The sequence below is a fragment of the Eumetopias jubatus genome, unplaced genomic scaffold, assembly GCF_037043125.1.
Source record: "Eumetopias jubatus isolate StellerSeaLion01/CBP00866 unplaced genomic scaffold, mEumJub1_p1.0 scaffold_4, whole genome shotgun sequence".
NCBI lineage: Eukaryota > Metazoa > Chordata > Mammalia > Carnivora > Otariidae > Eumetopias > Eumetopias jubatus.
In genome coordinates, this window is record NW_028274810.1 from 36,315,180 (window position 1) to 36,337,876 (window position 22,697).

Genomic DNA, 22,697 nt, shown 5'->3' on the forward strand with positions numbered 1-22,697 from the left:
AAAAAAATATTTTTAGTACGTTTAGCAGAGAGTTTATATGTTTTTAAATGTACAACTCATAACATCAGAGAATGTTTTACCCTATTTAAAGACTTTTGAATGAATGCAGTGTGATTTGTTTCTGATGTTTAAGCATTTATCATTTGAACTTCTTCTCAGACTACCATTTTGCTTGGAGATTACTCCCAAGTAATATGAATTTAACATTTTAATTCTGTTTTTGTTCCTCAGTTCAGAAAAATACTCAGTATGTCCTGGTGTTTGATGCATTTGTCATTGTGATTTGCTTGGCATCTCTTATTCTATGCACAAGATCCATTGTTCTAGCTCTCAGGTTACGCAAGGTAAGTGTGTGTTCACATATTCTCCCTCCCTTCTTGGCCTCTGCTCTGTTTGTCCAGACAGTGGACCCTTGATGTTGGGTCATCCTGCCCTTTCTGGAGCTCTCGACTAGATTAGATTCCTTTGAATGATTGTCCCCCTACAAGGCATTAATCAACCTGAGGTGTAGAGAGTGAGTAAAGGCTCCTGGCATGTCAGGTGGGATCAGATAATTATCCTGCTTAAAACTGAGCTAGTAGGCACAAGTGCACAGTGGTGAACTCTCTAGCTTTTGAACATTTCCAGAATAAAGGAGACCCTTTTAAATTCAGAAGTGATCTTAAGAACAGAGTAATAGCATGTGTGGGTTACATCTTTTGTCTTCAAATCAGAGTTCATTTTGACAGGGAGTCATGGTAAATGGGTTATAATGCAGCATAAAATACTTTATTCTATTTTTAAAAATAGTTTAAAAATTCTCTCCTGAGTTTCATTTTACCTTTTTACCCTCAGAGTTCTTGTGAATACATACTTCAGCTTCCCACAAATATATAATTCTGGTCTGTAGCATGTGAGTAAATGCAGACTGGGGTCAGGGGAAATAAGAAGTCATCCTTTGTGGATACCATTTGTGGAACAAGAAAATGGTCTACATTCTGGTTTTCTTATTCTTGACCTTTGTTGACTTATTTTGTAAATACCCACTTCTCTTACTGTCCCCCAAGCCTCTTGATATTCTGAATCCAATGTCAGCGTCCTGGGTCTGCCAAAATTAGGAGCCACCACTGGGAGTCACCACTGACTCCCACCATTGGGAGCACACATTCGGAGCCAGGCTGCCGGGACCCAAATCATGGCCTAGCCTCTCTGTTTCTCAGTTCCCTCTTCTGGAGATAGGCCTGATTCATGGGGTTATCAGATTGAATGAGTTGATGATAGGTAAAATATTGGGAATGTACTGCATGTTAGCTATTATGACAAGAGTTTCTTGGTGTTAGAACATAAGCCTTTGATGTGTGAGTTAACTTAGCAGGTACTGGAATGCTTAATTTATAGCTGCCGTAGATTATGGGAGAAAGTGGGGGCCATAATCGCCACCCTTGAAGTGGATCTATCCAGTTGGGAAAGGTAATGCCATTTCACTTTACAGACAAGAGCACTGTTTTGCACTTGTCTTCTCCTTCCAGAGGGCTGTGTGGTTTTTAAGAAATGCTTTTTAAAATGTTTGCCACAGAGATTTCTAAATTTCTTCCTGGAGAAGTACAAGCGACATGTGTGTGATGCCGACCAGTGGGAGTTCATCAATGGATGGTATGTCCTGGTGATTATCAGTGACCTAATGACAATAATTGGATCCATATTAAAAATGGAAATTAAAGCAAAGGTGAGGGGCAACTCATTTTAATCTTCTCTTCTTCCCATTCTTCTGGGTGACCCCAGGCACTTGGAGATATAAAATCCTTATGGAGACTATTTTGAGTCTCATGTTTTCTCTTTTCTCACAACCATATAACTGAAGGTTCCTCTGACTTCATTCCTCATCAAGGGAACATAAGAAAGCCATTGTTCTGTGGAAGATGATATTCCTATGAGTATCCCCCTCAGCAGCATCTCCAGAATAGGAACTAAAGTTTGAGAAGATTGGCTGTTTGGGTGGGCTTCATTTATTTTTTTTTTTTTTTTAAGTTGCAGAAGAAGAAGCTGACCCAAGAACCAATTATATCAAGAACCAGTAGTGACTCTCCAGTCACTTCCTTAGAATCTCGGAGGGGAGTGAGGGCAGGAGTATTGAGTGACCTCCAAGCAAATGACGCTCTCTTGTTATTCGTTGATTTAATCTCATGACTACATCTTGCCTCCTCCTTCATCCGGATGTTTTCCCCTCTGTGCTGTCAGCCAGCAGGTCTCACCACCTTTGCCTCCTGACTGCTTACCATGCCTCCCTCCTCTCTCCACTGACTACTCTGCCTCCCTTCAGGCTATCTTCCTCTCTGGCCTGGATGCTACAACAGTCTCCTCATTGGCTTTCCTGCCTCCCGCCTTATATGCCTCAGATCCATCTGTCAGACTCATTTTTCTTGAAGTATCAAAACGCTCTCTGCTTCACAGGGCCCCCACTGGGATGAAGTGGCTTCCTTTCACCGTGGCCTCTGGGGTTCTCATCCTCTTGCTATGCTTCCCTCCCTGCCCTGGCTCTCCCGAACCCATCAGGACTCCTCTCTAGGACGCCTTGCCTGCCCTTGGCCTTGGGCCTTTGTTCAACCTTTGTCCGTTGACCTGCAGTGCCCCCTCCCACCCTGTCCTCCAGGCCCAGCTCCATTCTGGAGCCACACCATGGAAAGCCCTATGTGACAAGCTGGGTGTTGTGGCTCTCGTTGCACTTAGCATGCTAAGTTAGAGCTGTGTTTGTGTGTTTGTCTCCTCAATGAGACCTAGAAGTCCTCAAGAGTGGGAACTGGGTTAGCAAATCATGTTGTAGCTTTCTTCAAAAATAGCTGAGTGGTATTGTTTGGTATTTACCCAGCACCATTACTTTATATTCTTTAATGCCTAGGTCAGTAGTCAAGGCAATTTCTTTTCCAGGATATTGTTTGAACAGAGATTCAGTTCAACCAATTCAAATACGAAGAGGAAATGAGAAATGTATTTGGAATTGGGCTATTTTCTTCTTCAGTTTACAGTTCTTGGTGTCACCCAGAGAAAGGCAGGCAGTCCATTCTTTTGCAAGTCCATTCTTTGCAATTTAAAGTGAGGTCAATAAGCTGAGTGGAGTGGAATGTTTTACTCACGTCTATTTTTTCATTCCTTAGAATCTCACAAATTACGATCTGTGCAGCATTTTGCTTGGAACGTCTACGCTCTTTGTCTGGGTTGGCGTCATCAGATACCTGGGGTACTTCCAAGCATATAATGTAAGGATGTGGCATTGGGTAGGGCACGAGGACTTAGACTCATTTCTCCTTGGGTCCTAGTAAGCCACTTTTTAATTTCCCTCATTCTGCTGATTTTTATTTCAGGTGCTCATTTTAACGATGCAGGCCTCACTGCCCAAAGTCCTTCGCTTCTGTGCTTGTGCCGGTATGATCTATCTGGGCTACACGTTCTGTGGCTGGATTGTCTTAGGACCATATCATGACAAGGTGTGTAGCACCAATTCTTCCTTCTGCACATTAGGGGCCCTTCCAAGAGGGGTCCCAAACTGCCCTCTTCTCACTTTGCTCTAGCGTGTACCATCGATGTCAGTAAGACGTATCTTTGCATCGGTTTTCTTTGCCTTTTCAGGATATTGAAGTGACTTCAGGATATTGAAACAAGAGCTGTAGAACTGTAACTAGAGGATACATTTCCTAGTTGTCTGGGACCGGCTTCAGAGGGCACATACTAACCCAGCCGATCACCAGCTGAGAACTGTTTGGACACGAGATCGCTATATTAAAAATGAAAATTAAATGAGGAGAATTATTCCAATATCCTTCTCACTTAAAGTATTAGGGTTTTCATCCACATTAATTGAGGAGAATGAAGATGGACAAAGACCGCCCAGAAGGACCATCTTAGGTCTAGGATTACAATGATAACAGATGTTGTCTTTGCAGGTGGTTTTGATTACACTGTCATCTTAGTGCCTTATTAAAGATCAGTATCTGAATTCTAGACTATCACTGGGCTTCAGTCAGCAGCAGCATCTCAAGGACATCAAAGTTACGTTCAGATGTTCTTGTTTTAAAATGATAAATTTGATTGACAGATGCCTCAGGAAATGAAATTCGATAGGCCTTGTTTTCAAACCAAAAAAGATGAAAGGAATTATTGTATCTTAACGTTTTTCTTCCATGGGCCTCTGGCAGTTGGAACAACAGAAACAACACAATGAACAATAATAACAACTATTACTCGATGCTTGTATGTTAGGTACTATGCTAAGTGTGGCTATCTTCTCTTATTTCATCTCTATAGCCCAGGGGACTGTTATCCTGGCTTAGATTCTCTGTGGGGAGAAAAAGAGGTGAACATACAAAGGATGGTGTTGAAGCTTGTAGAACAGCTTAGCCTTAAGTTTTGACCTTGATAGTTGCATTAAACAAAACATGATCAAATCTGGTTTGTAAACTACTCACAGAAAGTGGGCAGTCCACAAGGTTCCACTTTTCTGTGTTCTCATACTAAAATAAATCCTAGTAACTTGACACACAGGCAGGTTTTCTCCCCTGTAAGTGTTACATTTAACGTGTCCAAAGAGAACTACTGTTTTCCTATTTGAGCAACTGTATAATTAACAAAGTGACAGTCCCTGGGTTAATAGTAAATCTGGATAATCTTATTGCTCTTCCAATTCCATGCCACTGCTTTAAAGGTGACTCATGAGTAAAAATTGTTCTTTGATATAATCTCTCTGATCTGGAGAACTTACTGTCTTAGTACCCAGGAAAATTTCCATTTTTCTTCCTTGCTTGCCTCCTGTTCTGACTGCTTCTCCGCATTTTTGTCACTAGAGGGCATTGTTGCACTGCGTGGAATAAATACTGAGCCTGACTTTTCTGCTTCAATTCACTGGCTCCAAGGGCTTAGGATGAGTGCTTCTGTCTCCTTTGCCCTCCATCTCCCCTACCCCATCATTATTCTGGAAGGTGATCAGATAATGTTGCTTGAATTTTACTAAGAGCGCTACCATTCTAAAGCATTATATGCTAATAGACATAGTGCCCAAGTTCTCTACCTCTTGCTATGTCAACCCTCCCAGCAAACCTGTGGGGAAATATTATATTTCTTTTACAGAAAATAGGGCTCTTAATATGTTAGATAGTTTTCCCAAGGTTACACAGCTAGAAAATGGCAGAGATAGGATTCACACCCAGGTTTGTCTGACCCCAGTACACATGCTTTGACCAATACCCTGCAGGGGTTTTCTTGGTATTATCTAAAACAGATCGTTAAAAAGAGCATTTAGTTTGATCTATGAGTAGATCAACTGTGAGAGGAGAGCTGTGTAATCAGTCTTATTTCCCTCAGTGTGTCACGCTTGAAGAAAAGGATGTTATTTGTTTTGTGGGTCTGAGTGTGTTTTCATATGTTAGGTTCTCTCCTTTTAAGAATCCAGGCGAGATTGGGTTGCTCTGGACAGCACTGTCCAATAAAAATATGAAAGCTACAAATGAGAGCCGCAAGTGTCCTTTCACATTTTCTAGTAGCCACATTAAGAAAAGAAACAGATGAAGTGATTTAAATTATATATTATAATTTATATATATAAATTATATATTAAATCCAATATATCTAAAATATTAATATATTACTTTAGCATGTACTCAATATAAAACATTGAGATAGTCCACATCCCCCCCTTTTTTTTAGTACTTTGAAATCTGGTGTTTTATCCTGATAACGCAGCTCAGTTTGGACTAGCTGGTACATATCAGGTGCTCAGTAGTCACATGTAGCTAGTGGCCATCATATTGTACCTTGCACCTCTTGACTTGTATCGCCCACTAAATGCCAGCCTTCCATTTCTCCCCCAGAGGACCAGAGGGATAAGGGCTGTCTCTAGGGTTGTGTGGCAGATGTTTATGGCATCTATCATCTTTAGCCAGACTGATATATTGGGGAAATGCATAGTCGAATTAATCCAGTGGATGCATTAGTCAATGGAGGGAGAAAACCTTTAATCTGGGTCTGGACTTTTGTGCTTTTCTTCTCTATTTTGCTTCTTCTTCTTTGAATCTGAAGTTCAAAATGTTGACTGCCCCCTGCACCCCTTCCCCTGCAAATTAATCCAAACCATCAGAATTCTTAGATTCTGTCAGCATCTGTTGAATCAGAAGACCTTTAGAATTACCTGAAGTCTTGAAAAGCTGGGCACCACGGCAAGCATTTTCTAGGATTTCTAAAATACAGCAACCTTGGGTGTGGAAATGAACTCTTCCTTTAAACAAACAAAACACTCTAAGAGGAGGTATTGGGAAAACTAGGTTCACACTGCAGTTTGATCGGCAGCAGGACTCCCATATTTCAGCTTCTTGTTTTCCTGTCAGACATTGAATTTCAGTGGTTCAGCTGAAAGGGAGTAAATGTACAAGTGTCCTGCCAACGTTGATCCCAGCACTAATGGACTTTGGCATGGCGCCCTTTCAAAATGTCTGGGCACAGAGGACTAGAGACTGTTGGTGTTTAATAATTCAAGATGAGATTTGGAAGAACATTATTCTAATGTGGCTCTTCCATTTCCAGAGGACTTCTTCACTGTGAGGTAATAAATTACCTTGTCCTCATTTTACAAACGAGAAGACCAAGCCATTGAAAAATCGTTGGACCTTGCTGATGGCCCTGGGTAGAAGTTCAGCCGAACCCACATGACATCCTCATGCTTTTAGGATTTCTCTTTGTAGCCAAGCTCCTTTCTTATTCAAAACAACGGTTAGCCAGTTAAAATATTTCACCTGAATGTTGCATGAGGTTCTCAGTACTAGCTCTTGAAGCAAATTTTTATGTCATTCTCCGTAATAAGCCACTGTAGGTTATGTGTTCATTCAAATGAAAGTTCTTTGTGGCTCAATCACAAAGTGATTGTTTGTGGAACAAATGCTCGAGTTCTCACTCTGGCCCCATAGAACCTAGGGGGACTCTTTATGGAAATAACCATTTAATATTTACTAAGTGTACACCAAATCTTGTCGGATTCTTCTAGATTGAGTTCTTCAAGGACAGTGACTATGGCTCCTTGCTCTTTGCATTCCCCATGTCCAGCATGGTGCGTAGAACGTGGTAGAGGCTCAGCAAGTTTTTTAATGAACAAAAAACAGAGAGACAGTAGCACCTACTTTTTAGGGGCTTACAACCTCATAAGAACCATAGCAATTCCCTATAAATGTAGTCCTTTTAGAACAGAAGCCCATGAGAATCTTCTTCCTCTTACCTTGGGTATTATTAAAATTCACTTCTACTATGGATTTTGGCCACCAAAACTGATTGTGTGGTTCACAGCCACTTCTTTTTTTTTTAATTCTTTATTGTTATGTCAATCACCATACATTACATCATTAGTTCTTGATGTAGTGTTCCATGATTCATTGTTTGTGCATAACACCCAGTGCTCCACGCAGAACATGCCCTCTTTAATACCCATCACCAGGCTAACCCATCCCCCCACCCTCCTCCCCTCTAGAACCCTCAGTTTGTTTTTCAGAGTCCATCGTCTCTCAGGGTTCGTCTCCCCCTCTGACTTACTCCCCTTCATTCTTCCCCTCCTGCTACCTTCTTCTTTTTCTTTTTTCTTAACATATGTTGCATTATTTCTTTCAGAAGTACAGATCTGTGATTCAACAGTCTTACACAATTCACAGCACTCACCATAGCACATACCCTACCTGATGTCTATCACCCAGCCACCCCATCCCTCCCACCCCCCACCACTCCAGCAACACTCAGTTTGTTTCCTGAGATTAAGAATTCCTCATATCAGTGAGGTCATATGATACATGTCTTTCTCTGATTGACTTATTTCACTCAGCATAACATCCTCCAGTTCCATCCACGTCGTTGCAAATGGCAAGATCCCATTCCTTTTGATGGCTGCATAATATTCCATTGTGTATATATACCACATCTTCTTTATCCATTCATCTGTCGATGGACATCTTGGTTGACAGCCACTTCTTGAGGTACAAAATAGCAGACTGTGTACCACTTATTTTATTGGATCTCTTTTAAATTTCTGGTGGGTTAAAATAAATCTCATGTGCATAGAGGAGAGGGAAGTATAATGGTTGTGAATAACATTAACATTGAGGCAGGTATACGTTGAGGCAGGTATTACATTGAGGATGATCCTAAATAACTGAACAAGAGACTAAGGAATGAATTTGATATGTACTTACCAACTGGCTATTTGCACTTTTGGAACCCAAAGTACAGACTGTTATGGGTTCTTGAAACTAAAGAAAGGACTTGACCAGATTCCAAAAGAATTATTAATGGTGCTGGCAGAGTTTTAATTCATGTCCATAGAAACCAGCTTTGATTTTATTGTCTTAAGGCTGATAGGGATGGAAAATATTTACTCTTGAGAACTGCCTGTCTTACTGTTAAATAATCTGCATATTGTTAAGTGATTTGCTCAAATGGATGTTCCCTCCAGATCTCTGTGGAGACCAACTTTAGAGTTTTTCAGAGTTGTTGCTGATGTGCTAAAGGCATGGGCATGATCTCTGTTTGGGCTACATTTGTGTACTCTCCCTTGGCTACAGGCTTTACCCTGTGGATTCAGTCATGGAGCAAGGAGGACATGGTGTGTGTTATCTAGTTGGGGTATGGAGAAGTATATAAACCAACTAGAAGACAAACTGGTGGTTTCCTTGGTGGTTCTTACTGATGCAGAGAACAGGGAAGGGACTAGAGCCACCAGGGCAGCCTGGCTTGAAGTAGATGTTGAACTAGCCCTTCAACATTGGCTTAATGGGACACAGAGACAGGGAGGGAGAAGGTGGGGGGAGGAGGACGTCCCATCAGATGGAGAGAACCCATCCATGAGGAAAAGAGAAAGAAGTGGGCCTGCTGTGTGGGCGCAGTCAGGCCCAGGATGCTGATACTGACAATGAGGAGAGGGGAAGAAGCCAAGTGAAGAGGAAACTTATCCCAGCCTTCTTGGTTGGGATGTTCACTTTGCATCCTAAATTTGTATATTCTTAAGCACGAGAAATGACCTGAAGGCTATATTCTGTGAGGTTTAGATTTTCCTGAAGTGTGGACTCTGTAGGATGAAGAGGTTGGAGTAAAGACTGTCTTGGAAGTTTCCATAATAATCTGGGTGTAAGTGCTGACATCGGAGCGGTTCAGAAAAACATCCTAGGAGCCGACAGACCTTAGAAGACTGAAGACAGGAGAAGACAAATCAATTCGACACATAGTTTTAAGTACTTGATTATTTTGGAGTAAACGGTTTTTTTGATAGGAGACTGAAGTCACTGACAGCAATAGGGAATTTAGAGGGAAAGGCCAGTTTCCGGGTCAGGGGGTGGGAGGTTTTGCCTTGTGACATGTGAAATAGTCTCACGACCTCTGAGTGGAGGCACCCCGTAGGCGTTCGTCAGGGACAGGGCTATCCCCAGAGCCACACGGACTCCGTGGACATGTGCGCCTCGTGCTCGGGACAGAATCGGATTCAAAACTCTACACTAACATGTCCCATCTGTGTTTGAAAACTGCATTGTCTTTTGCCTCTTAGGTCATTATTGTTCCTTAGAAGATTTTACATTCCACTAATGTTTAACCCTCTGGCCCTGGAGATGTCCCTTTATTAAGCACCTGCTGTTTGTTGTTAGTTGCCGTGGCAATAGTTTGTCAACCACTTCAAGCCAGGACGGCCGCCTGTGGGGTTCCAGTGGGAACCCCATTGCGCACGCTCAGCTCCTGAACCTCCCACTAACCGCAGCGTAGCAGCATTTTCCTGGCACCTCAGACTTGCCTCACCGAAAACGGAGTCCCCTAGGTGTCTGTCCCTTCCCAGACGTATGTTCATCTCTGCTTCCTCCTCCTCCCAGTCTCTCCGGGATTCCTTGCAACCCCGGGCTCTTGCACTCCCTTCTCCCTGGCCTCCCTGCCCCTAGGCTTTGCTCATTCTAGATCTTCCGAGTGCCATGGTTCCCTTTAACATAAAACACAGATCAGATCCTGTCACTTCAGCACCTCATAGACACAACTCCTTCAGCATGGGGCCCTTCAGCACCTCATAGACGTGCTTCCTTCAGCATGGCATAGACATGCCTCTGCAGCCGCTGCTCATAGACCCTTCAGCACCTCATAGACACGCCTCAGCACCTCATAGACACACCTCCTTCATGGCATAGACATGCCTCTGCAGCCTCTGCTTCCCAGGCTGAGCGCCCTATTTCTCCTGTGTTCACTGAGTGAACCCTCCCCTCTCTCCTCTCACTGGGGAACCACTCAGCCTTCAGGCCCCAGTTCTTTATTTTATTTTATTTTATTTTATTACGCTATGTTAGTCACCATACAATATATTAGTTTTGGATGTAGTGTTCCACGATTCATTGTTTTCCTATAACACCCAGTGCTCCATGCAGTACGTGCCCTCCTTAATACCCATCACCAGGCTAACCAACCCCCTCTCCGCCCTCCCCTCTAGAACCCTGTTTGTTTCTCAGAGTCCGTAGTCTCTCATGGTTCATCTCTCCCTCCAATCCCCCCCCCATTTTTCCCTTCCTTCTCCTAATGTCCTCCATGTTATTCCTTATGTTCCACAAATAAGTGAAACCATATGATAATTGACTTTCTCTGACTTATTTCACTTAGCATAATCTCCTCCAGGCCCATCCGTGTTGATGTAAAAGTTGGGTATTCATCCTTTCTGATGGCTGAGTAATATTCCCTTGTATATATGGACCACATCTTCTTTATTCATTCATCTGTCAAAGGGCATCTCGGCTCTTTCCACAGTTTGGCTATTGCGGACATTGCTGCTATGAACATTGGGGTGCATATGGCCCTTCTTTTCACTACATCTGTGTCTTTGGGCCGCTTTCCTTCCACAGGGCACCCTAGCTCTACCACAGGGCGTTCTGTGTCTAGGTTATGGCCTGTCCATTGTCAGCAGGGGAGCCCCTCGAAGGCACAAGCCGTGATCCTTCATCTTTTGACACTTCCTCAGCCTTGGAAATCTTCAGTTTTTAATGTGCGGTTGGAGAGGCTAAGGTAAAACCCTCCATGTAGCAAAACTTTCTTGAGCCTGTGCTATGTCTCAGCCACTTCCCTCTCTGCTGGTTGTAGAACACAGTAGCTGCTGTTCTTTCAGAACGTGGTCTGGCAGATTAGACCCAGTAACAGGAAAAACACTGTGCTGAGAAATGTTTATTACATTGTCTTTTATTATTGCGAACATTCTCAGGATTCTAGCCAGAGGGAAATAGTTAAATCTGACATCCAAGGAATGAGTTGTTATATTTAAAAAAAAAAAAAAAACTTTCTAAGTGTGAGTAACATAAGATGATGTTCAGTAGAAAAAAAAAAATCAGGATCCAAAATTGTTAGATGATATGACCACAAATATACACAAAGTGTAAAGGAAAAAAACTGAGGAAAATATCGAGAGATTATCTTTGTAAGCATGGAGGAGAGTTTTGGTTTTTTTTTTAAGATTTATTTATTTATTAGAGAGAGTGTGCACAGGGGGAGGGGCAGAGGGAGAGGGAGACGAGCAAACTCCCTGCTGAGCACAGTGCCTGATGAGGGGCTTGATGCCAGGACCCAGAGATCAAGACCTGAGCCAAAATCAAGAGTCAGACACTTAACTGAATGAGCACCCAGGTGCCCCAAGGAGAGTTTTGGATAATATTTTCTTATTGTGGTATATTCTAGATGTTTTATTATTTTTTTAAAAGATTTTATTTATTTGAGAGAAAGTGAGAGACAGAAGGGGTCGGGGGGGGGGAGACAGAAGGAGAGGGAGAGGTAGACTCCCCACTGAGCTGGGAACCTGATGTGGGGCTCCGGGGCTTGATCCCAGGACGCTAAGATCATGACCTGAGCCGAAGGCAGACGCTTAACCAATGGAGCCACCCAGGCGCCCCTAAAATTCATTTTAAAACATCTAGAATCGGGGCACCTGGGTGGCTCCATTGGTTAAGCGTCTGCCTTTGGCTCAGGTCATGATTTCAGGGTCCTGGGTTCGAGTCCCGCATCGGGCTCCCTGCTCAGGGCGGGAGTCTACTTGTCCCTCTGCCGCTCCCTACCTGCTCATGCTCTCTCTCTCTCTCTCAAACAAATAAATCTTTAAAAAAAAAATAAAATGAATGTTATTTAATAATAGTGATGATGACAACAACAAAATAAGTTAACTAGATACTTCTCTGCTTTTTTGGATCATACCTCTTAAAAACTAATTTTGGTTTCCCCCTACAGTTTGAGGATCTGAACACAGTTGCTGAGTGTCTGTTTTCTCTAGTCAATGGTGATGACATGTTTGCAACCTTTGCTCACATCCAGCAGAAGAGCGTCTTGGTGTGGCTGTTCAGTCGCTTGTACTTATATTCCTTCATCAGTCTTTTTATATATATGATCCTCAGCCTGTTCATTGCCCTGATTACAGACTCCTACGACACCATTAAGGTAAGTCATACTTCCTGCCAAAAAACGACAGCGAATTCTGTATGGATTGGAACATAGGAAAATACTCTGCCTTTTTACTTAAAATAGTACAATTTTACTTTGATTTCAAGGTTTTTTTTTTTAGAAAAGAAACTTTGTGGGTGCCGGTGGTGAATTTTATATATACATTCAGGGTATTGTCCCTGTCATCCAGACCGGGGTGGACTGGTCTGGAAGTGTGTTGGAAGAGAGAAAGGACGTGGGTCCGGATGGGCTGAGCATGGTCAGTCAGGTAGCTGGGCTGTCAGTCTCCACAGTGGCAGCTGTACCTGCCCGTCATGGAATTTAAGCCATGGAATAATCAGCTTCAGCGATAAGGGGTGTCTCTGCCACCTTGACAGCCTGACCAGGCACGGGCACGCCTGTACACGACAGCCATTTGTGTGGTGCGGGTTTCCTTGAAATGATGAAAGCTAAGGTTTTTGTGGCTGCCTCGCTTCCTGCCTCCCTAAGCCACCCCATGGATTCTGGATCCTTTCAGACTGGCCCTGTTGAACTGCGTTGTAGCTCAACGGAAGCTCTGTGCCTCCTCATGCGGTGGCATCTCCACAGCAGATGGTCGTGCTTGGAAAACCCTGTTTTGGGACCAGTGTCTGAACAGCCAGAGGTGTTCTGTCAATGCCTTGGGCTTTTGTCCTCTTAGTAAGCCCTTCTCAGACTAATTCAGAAGACCGTCCATTGAGGGGCGCCTGGGTGGCTCAGTTGGTTAAGCATCTGCCTTCGGCTCGGGTCATGATCCCAGGGTCCTGGGATCGAGCCCCACATTGGGCTCCCTGCTCAACGGGGAGCCTGCTTCTCCCTCTCCCTCTGCGTGCCATTCCCCTTGCTTGTGCTCTCTCTCTCTCTGACAAATAAATCAAATCTTTAAAAAGAAGAAGACTACCATCCATTGGAAATGCTCCTGAGTGCTTTGTTTGGCCATGGGGAGATGAGTGCTCACGTGGGGATGGGTGGTTGGCTCTAGTAGCAGGGCTGGGCATGGAGATAGGAGCCGCACACTCCCGCCCTGGGGGTTCCTGTCTTTGATGAGGCAGTGGCCCTGGGAGTGGGCCAAGCCTCAGTAACCTCAGTAAGCATGGGGTGAGCAGGGTCTCAGGGTCTTTGTGTCTAATGGGAAGAACTTGCTGCCTTCTGCCCCACTAAGTGACCAACTTCCATAAAAGTAGAGGAATTAGGGCTTACTGCCCCGTAGACTCTACATTGGCAGTGAGGGTAAGGGGAGATCTTATCTGGTCTTATAATTAGCATTAAAATTTTAGACTTTTGACTATTTCCTTCACTCCCCTTATTAACACACCCCTCCCCTGCGCAGCCATAGCTTTCTTTCTGGGATTTTTGGATTGTTTTTGTTCCCATGGTGGCCCTGGCTTGGCTTTCTGGGACTGACAGATTGATGCATCACTGTTAATATCAGTTTTTGCATCTGAGCTAGCAATGTGGGAGAGTTTTATTTTAGCAAAGGTGGGTTTGATGTGTTGACAAAGGGAGCAGTTTCTCATGCTCTATAAATAAGGTAACAACATTGTGTTCTTTTTACAGAAATACCAACAGAATGGGTTTCCTGAAACAGATCTTCAGGAATTCCTGAAGGAATGTAGTAGTAGTAGCAAAGAGAAGTATCAGAAAGAGTCCTCAGCCTTCTTGTCGTGTGTCTGCTGCCTGAGGAGGTCAGTACTGTGTTTAATCAGGTCTCCATGCTCCTAAGGTGAGCTTCTCCGTGGCCTTAACAAAGAATTCTTCCAAGGTTAACTCTACACTCAGAAATCAGCTTGTTGTGGGAAATAATTTGTCTTTCATTTTCTTTCCTCCCACTGAAACTGGCTTCGGAAATGAATTGTTTCTTCTAAAACAGGGTAGAAAGCTACATGACATGGTTGAGATCTCTTGGGAATATTATGAGACTCTAATGGGAAGGCATGAGTTCTGTCCCTAAAGAAGGTGAATTCTGAGGTGGCCAAATAAGAGGTCAAAATACTTATTTTTAGAGGTGGACCTCTGGGAATGTCCAAGCCTTTTCCCTTGCTGCAATATTTGGTACAAATAACCTTTCTTGAGCAGAGCAGGGACCCTCCTTGAGAGGAGGCTGTGCATAGCCTTGGCTGGGAACACACAGCAGTAGCTCTGCCTTGACCAACGGCACTTTGCTCGTGTTCAGCTGGACACTTACGCAAATGGTCTACGCCTCAGCGGCAACACATCCACATGGTGTTTTGGGGACTAGAATGGAGGTCAGATGAGGATAGTTTTCTTAATTGTGCCCTTATTTGTTTTCATGTGAAGTCAGAGGTGGGGTTGTTAACTAAAAATACCCCCTACCCATGTTTTTCGAGAAGAATGCTTGAAACCAAATTCCTGAAGGAAGATGGAAGAACATAATTGCTACTTAAAACCACAGGATGTATTTTCTGTTAATCAATTCATACTGCATCTTGGGATTTTGAAATGATATGATTGAGCATCTCCAAAGAATGTCTGGTAAATATGAAATGAGGTCTTCTGAGAAAAGTGAAGTTTTTAAAAATCACGTTTCTTCCTCTTAGAGCATGAGATTATTGACATAGGAGCTGGCAAAGGAGAAATTAATTTTCCTAATAGGCAGCTGCTTCCTAAGAGACACCTTGCATAAGGAAAAGTCTCACAAAGTTGCTTTTTCTGATGTGTATTTAACTGTAAAGAAAAAGTATTCATCAGAGAATATAATTGTGAATTCTGGAAAGTAACCAATCAGTCTTAGGTGTTTGGTTTTTGGACCTTGGTGTGCATCACAAAAAGCCACAGGAGGTGGTTAAATGTTTTCTAGTGCAGCCATATGGAACGAGTAGAAGGTTTAAGGGGTGGACGGGAAAAGTTCTTGATCAGATTGGGTCTGAGAGCCGAGAAGAAGTAGCAGTATCAGCAGACTGTCCACTGTATGGTGTGCTAGGGTCCGTCGAGAAGATGCTGGTTCAGGGGAGACTGTGCTCATCATGATGAATGAAAGAATTAAATGGAATGAGGGAGTCTATCAAGGAAGTCAACTGAAGAACTAAAATGTTGAAAGTTTTGAACAAGGGGATATCAAAAATAAAAACAGTAGTGTCTGTTACCAAAGATGGTCATGGGTGAAATCAGCTGGAGAAGTTTGAGTTGAATCATCAGATCAAGGCCTGGATCCCGGGCAGATTTGGGTGGACCCTGCCGAGAGTAAGTCAAGGTCATGGGACTGATGCAGGAAATGGATTGTACTGAGAATAAATGATGGCTTCGACTCCATCAAAACCTCAGTACACCTGAATGTGTTTAAAGGCTTCATGAAGCTAAGAATGGTTTAATTGAGGAAGGCCATAAATGGAGAGTAAATATTGGAGCAGGACATCACTGAGGGAACCTGGGGAGTGAGGGCAGCACAAATGTTGTTGTCTGGGGCCCCTGGCTGGTGCCTGTGACTAACAGCCTCAACTATCACAGCTCTGTCTCCTGCAGAGCAAGATGAAGGTCACTCTTTTTTAATCAAGCAGTCCAGCAACCACCACAGACTGATTCTCCTTCAATTATTGCCAGAGCCTCTAGCCTGATCATTACAACACCTGGGTTTCTGTTTTGGACCCTACTGGTTACTGAATGTGTTCCCTGACCTCTCCTTAACCTCCTGGTCTTTCCAGTGCCCCCAGGCTGCAACATACGACCTCTGAAACCTCTTCCAGTTCTAATGTGACGTGATTCTTTGGAAAGATCTACTGGGTTGGACAGATGCAGAGTTAACCTTTCCCCTTCTCCACTGCAGCGAAAGGGAAATCTGTTGTAGCTATCGAGTGAGGCTTTGTCAATATAGGGAGATGCAGAGTCCCAGGACAGGGGCAGCTCTTCAGAATTGCCAAAGGCATCCGCTCAAACCAAAAATAATGTGCGTTGTCCTTCTTAACCTTTCTTCCTCTTATACGTGGCACTCAGCAGGTCTAGAACCTATACATGCCTAGAACAGAGAGTATTTCTATTCCAGCTCCAAGATTTTGAAATCAGTATTTTCTCTTTCTCCCTCCCCCTTTCTGATACAGGAGGGGAAGTGATGACCACTTGATACTTGTCAACTAAAGTCCTTCTGCTAAAGATAATCAAGTTTCAGGCCTTTTTACCCAGTGACAGTGCAGAGGGACCCTGAACAGCTTGGAGCAGCACTTCCAAAAATACTGACTTATTACTTGTGGAGCAGGAAAGAGGACTGTCAGCTGGTTGAACACAACTGAAGTTCCAAAGTTCCTTTTATAAACTTGGATGGGATGAAGCATAGACTGCAGTCAACTACTGGGCATGAGTGCAATAGCGCAGTGATAATGACATTCTGCATTGGACTTTAATTTATGACATCACAGTGTTGGGCTGGAAAAAAAATCACATTTTAGAGTGTGCAAAAACAATGGCACTTAAAGCCATGCATTGAAAGATGCATGTTTATCATCCACTAAGTGTTTGTTTTAAAAGGGATTCTTGGGTTAGAAGACATTTGTTAATTCATGGTGTGCACAGCAATGAAGTTGGTTGTGATACTAAATTAAAAATTCCAAGTTGGAGAACCATCAAGCCTTTTAAAGAACACACTTACATCCACAAAAAGACCTCTTGTAGTGGGCATTTCTAGGCCTATTTGTGTGTGTGTGTGTGTGTGTGTGTGTGTGTGTGTGTTTCAGCATGACAGGAAGCAACTGTTGGCATGGTCAGTGGGATAAATTGGAAATAGAGTCATTTGGACACCTTGTCACTTGTGCTAATTGTTGATTGTACACATGACATGTGGAAGTGAACTGTAACAGTGCTCACTCATTTTAACAGTTGAAATTTACTATGGTGGTGATTTGCCCTTGTCAAGCAAAGAAAGATGGTATTTTTTTCCCAAATAAATTTATTTTTATCACAACAAATGGAGCTACTGCTTTTTTCTTTTTTAATGTGGTATTTCTTAATATCTACCTACTGCAAAATTCAGATCACATCTCTTTTAACTATCTGGTCTCCAAAAAGGATTTCTCACTTTCTTAAAGGCAGTGAAGGAGGGGTTAGTATATAGAAGTTATTCAGTAAATATTTATGATAATGACTTGAGATTAAGATCACTTCATGTATGGATTTATCTCATACTTGTGCTATCTTTTAGGGCTCAACTACTTTAAATTTATTAGAGAAGAACAGAATTTGAATTAAGCAGGACGCTCATCCCAAGGGTCTCTTTTTTCCCTGCCCCTCCTGGCCAAGCTCCTTTCAGATTTACTTTCTCATACCCTTCCCTTTGCCCACCCCCCCCACTTCCACCAAATCTAGGCCAGGAAAATCATTCACTTAGTATCATTAAAATTAATAAGTGAGTGACTCATGTATATACACAGAATACTTTGCCAAAAATGATCATTTTAGTTAAACTTCTTTAAAAAAAAGATTTATTAGAGAGAGAGCATGAACGGGGGCAGAGGTAGGGGCAGAGGGAGGGGAAGAAGCAGACTCCACCCTGAGCAGGGAGCCCAACTTGGAGCTCGATCCTAGGACCCTGAGACCACGACCTGAGCCGAAGGCAGACGCTTAAACAACTGAGCCACCCGGGTGCCCCATTTTAGTTAACTTCTTACCAAAAAATGTCAAGAGTTACTTTCAACTTTTAAACTAATGACCATTTAACTGGTGGTTCTAGGGTCATTCCCAAGACTCCAGAATCAGGTATGCAATTAGATCACTCGCTCACTTCTGAGTGCACACCCAGTATTTAGCTTGTCTCTGAATAGAAGTGCTATTAAAGCCTTTCTGTAATCTGCAGCAATGACTGCCATTTGAATAGAAGATGAATGATGGTGTTCCATGCTCGTGTTTTTCTATTATTGGCTTTCATGTTTCCTTTTATTTCTTTTCCCTCCAGCCGAACAAAACCCTTTCAGGAAGAAAAATCTTTTTCAAGGTGACCCTCTCTGCATGGAAGCCTTGTTTTCTCTCTTTTTAATAATTTTAAACAATTGTCATTTTACCAAAGGTATTATCTGTTTGGATTTTATTGAACAATGTTGCTCTCAGAGCTCTGCTAATAGACACATCTGGGACAAACCATTTTCTCTCCCACGTAGGCCTCCACTTGGAGAGTTCACCCTGGAAGGTGGGAGACGTGTTCTGTCTGGTTCTGCTGGTTTCATCCTGGGATCTCCAACTCTTGACGATGTACCTTGTTGGCTAGCAGGGACACCCTCACAGCTGGACACAACCCCCTTGAGCTTGTTGACCTGGGGCAGGAGGAAAGAGCACAGGTGTGGGAGCCATCTGGACTGACTCGAGTGAAAGTCCAAGTCTCCCCTGGAGCTTTGTGGCCCTGGGCATATTACTCTCTGCTTCTAAATGATGATGATAAACCTCAACGGACTGTGGGATTCGCATGTGAGTCAGAGAACTCAGACATACCAGGCATTGAAATCGAAACCTGAACCATTCTTTCCTTTTGATTTTTCTGCCATGTCTGTAAGTAGGTTCTATGGGACCAGGCAATAGTGAAGACATTAGATGTTTAGTCTGCCTCCCTTCTTCCTACTGAGTCTCCTTGGACAGATCCCACAGGGCCTCAGTTTCCTCTTCTGTGCAATGGGGACCGTGAGGATTAAATAAGTCAAATGTGAAGTGCCTCCAACTGGGCATGACCCCTGAGTGCATGGTGAATGTTGTATCTTCGAGAAGCTTTTCTAGCATAGTCTACAAATGTGCAGATCTATTCACCTCAGCTGGCCAGGAAGATCTTTATTTTGTCGTGAACTCACCACACACTTTTGGTGGACTTTGTTCTGGTTAGGACTTCAAGTGTGTAAATACCCCACATCCAGTCCTGTGTAACAATAGTGGGAGGGCAGCCTGGCTCAGGGGAGGCCTAGGCTCCGCATCTCAGGGTTAGGAAGAGCACAGCAGGTCAGCTTTTTACTCTAGAGACACACAGCCAGTCACCCTGCAATGTCCGAGGGCCCCCTGTAGAAGTGGCCCAGCGCTCTCACCAACGGGCGGGGGCCCTGGAGTCACTGAGGGAGTATGCTCGGTGAACTGCTGCTGTGGTCTTGACCATGGATTGCTTCTGCCACTACAAAGATCCATGCTGTGTAAAGATAACGAGTCCCGTCATCTGAAGGATTCCCCTGTAGCCGCCACTTATTTCGGTAACTTTGGATGACTAGATCGTGCTTTACTGTTAACCATTTTCACGTAACTTGAGCAAATTTAATTTTGCTACTCCTCACTTCAATTTTGAACATCTCAGCCATAACGTTACCTGAGTCTCTCTACCAAATCCAGAAGTTCGCACTACTTGTGAGACACACAGGAAGCAGCTCTTGTGGGGCACAGAGGGACTGAGGACCCCCCAGATGAACTCCTGAGCATGGTGTTCAGATCTGAGGCACTTGAGGAGGGACAGTGAACTCTAGGCACGGGAGAGGAAAGGTGCTGTGCCGAGTTGGAGCCAGTGCCGAACACCTCTGCTTTCTTGTCCCTTCCGTTTGAGATGCTTGATACTGATGCTGAGCAGCTTTGTGGCCGTGTGACCTGTGCGTTCCCAAAGGACCCCACACAGTGTTTCATGCTTTGCCCTCACAGCCTTGCAATTCTTAATATTTTTTGAACAAGAGGTCCCAAAAGTAATGTAGCAAATTCTCATGATAGGACAGTGTAACTCAGTGTTAACTTCAGCGATTAAAGCATGGCCCTTTAGGAAAAAGCTAGGAACCTAGCATTACACTTTATCTTTAAACCAATTGAAATTTAACAAAAGCAAAGAGTGAACCTGAGTTCATCGACAGGTTGGACGCTGGGCGGCTGACCTTTCCCACCATGCCTCATTTTCTTACTTTCTATTCCATGTCTTTCCCTTGACAGAGAGGCAGCTGAGGGCAGTTCATCCTCTAAACTCTAGCATGTTCACCCAGGTTACCAGATGACCTCCGATCTGGCTCAGCAAAGGCTTGTGGGACCTGCTCCACTGGACAGTCAGATGCTCTCTCCAAGCTCTTTGCAGCCATCTGCTGTTAGAATGAAGGGCCTGTCTTGAATGGGGAGATGTAGGATTATTAAATATGCTGTGTGTTGGAGAAAAGGACATATTAGCCCTGGGAAGACATCAAGATGAACCAAATCTCAAAATAGACATTCAAGTTGTTAGGGAAAACAATACAACTCATGGTCGTCCTACCATGGGCTCATTTACAGCAAATGCTGTGGCAAACCAGTGGGTGCAAATGGTGGTAAATGTCTCTCCGGCCATCTGTCTTTGCCAGAGAACTGGGGAGTGAATGAGAAGCTAAATGAGTCACATACAACATTTCCACACTGCCTTGTATAACAAGGACAGCAAAACTCTGACTTCTTAAAGACCCCTGGGAACTATTGGCTGTGGTGAATGGGAGAGACAATTTATTAGGGTGATGTATGTTTCTTAATTTCTAATGATACATAAATTATCCCATGAGCCATGATACATATGGTTTAAAGAGAATTTTAAATGAAAGCAATTTTTTTTCTAGCAACACTAATTGCCTAGCAGCAGTAAATTACTCATCCCCCGCTGCCTGTGGGCTGTGGTCATTATTCTCTCCTCGAGGTTGAGCAGATGTCCCCCAAGAGGAATGTTTGCTTTGACAAGGTAAATTTACGTCCTCACTTGTGAGCCTGCCATGCTGGGTCTACCGGAGGAGAGAGTATTAATAGCACCATTTGGACCGAACACCATGGGTTGTGCCAGCCCGCATGTGTTATCTATGATAGCCGGACAATGAGTCGGTCTTGGCTCTTGGTTGCCTTTGGGGGGGAAATCAGGGAGCTGTTATCAATATTTAATTTTCTCCAGCTGGGGGTTTGAGAGGTAGACTTGGCTAATAAGCATGGAAGTTTCCTAGATGACAAGTTAGGCAAGGGAAGTGATAAGCACCACTAATTTGGGGAAACACTAGGTAACAACATGACGTGTAGATGGAAAATGGAGATTCTATTAAACACCATTAATTCAATGCATATTTGTTGATTTCCGATACTGTGCTAGGTACTAAGGACGTAAGGAATGAACGCCACGATCTCTGGCCCCAAGAAGTTTGGAGTCTAGTAGGAAAGACAACAATGTACAAAGCAAGGATAAGCTATATGAGAGCAGAATGGCCATAGCTCCTGCCTGTCTGAAGTATAAATTAAGGCCTCTTAAGGAGAACTAGACAATGTTGGAACTGAGACTTGAATAATACATTGTGCTTGACCAGATGGCCACGGTGTGGGGTCAGCATAGAGCTTTCTGAAGAAAAGCAATGGTAGGCCAAAGGCATGGACATCTGAGAGAGAACCCAGCCAGTTACAAAAGCTGTTTTGGGGTGGTTAGAATGTAGGTTATGTACTGAGGAAAGTCACAGAAGACAAGACCAGAGATGGGACAGACAAGGCCACAGTGAACGCCAGGGGAGCTACACAACCAGAAAAGTCAGAACCGTGAGGATGGATTGGGATTGGGCGAGATGAGCAGGGAAATTAACTACAAAACTGCTGCCATCATCCCAATTAAAACAACAAAACAGTGATGCTCTTTGCCTGTAATTACACACAATAACAAACACAAGGAGAAATTTGCCTGAAAACTGTCTCTAGGGAATATACTAGAGCTCATGTATGTGTTTTATCTATCTGTATACATATTTTTTCTTTCTCAAAAGACTTTTCTGCTAAATACCCTATCATTTTCTTGGGAGTTCATGCTTTTGGACTACGCATTTAGGGAAGAGGGCCTGTTTTCCTAACTCCTGTGATGGAGAAATACACTTATTCGGATGAATGGCTTGAATGCATACTTCTATCACATGGGCATTTCTCCTTCCCACATATTTGGAAGAAGCTTATCCAAGACTTTCTGTTTCTGCACCATCTGGCCCTTCCTACCCCCTTCTCCCCACCACACGCACACGCACACGCGCACACACGTGCATGCACTCTGAAGTACTAGGACCTTAAGGCCAGCCACAGTTTGTGTCTATAAAGGCAGTAATACGTGTGGGTGTAACTGCCAACAAAGCCAGCCTGCTATCTATATTCTGAAGCTTACAGATTGCACAGAGACTCTATGAAGAGTCCATCCTCCTTAGCCCCCACCCCCATGACCACCATGAAGATTTGGGTGTGGGATCATAAAGGTTCAGAACTAAGGGGGCTCCCTGAGAAAGAGGGGTGTTCCAGGTGAGTACTAGGAGGTGCTTTGCCTTTATGCC

At 43.6% G+C, this 22,697-nt stretch overlaps 1 protein-coding gene across 1 annotated transcript in view; it reads left to right on the top strand.

Annotated features, from left to right (window-relative positions):
• MCOLN2 (mucolipin TRP cation channel 2) overlaps positions 1-17,369 on the top strand; it is a 54,321-nt gene extending 36,952 nt beyond the window's left edge. The window contains exons 8-14 of the mRNA XM_028102567.2: positions 232-344; positions 1,556-1,705; positions 3,132-3,233; positions 3,339-3,461; positions 12,229-12,435; positions 14,014-14,141; positions 16,509-17,369. Coding sequence (XP_027958368.2) covers positions 232-344; positions 1,556-1,705; positions 3,132-3,233; positions 3,339-3,461; positions 12,229-12,435; positions 14,014-14,141; positions 16,509-16,545 — 860 coding nt within the window. The 3' untranslated portion in view covers positions 16,546-17,369. The remainder of the gene's footprint in view (positions 1-231; positions 345-1,555; positions 1,706-3,131; positions 3,234-3,338; positions 3,462-12,228; positions 12,436-14,013; positions 14,142-16,508) is intronic.
• The last annotated feature ends 5,328 nt before the right edge of the window (positions 17,370-22,697 follow it).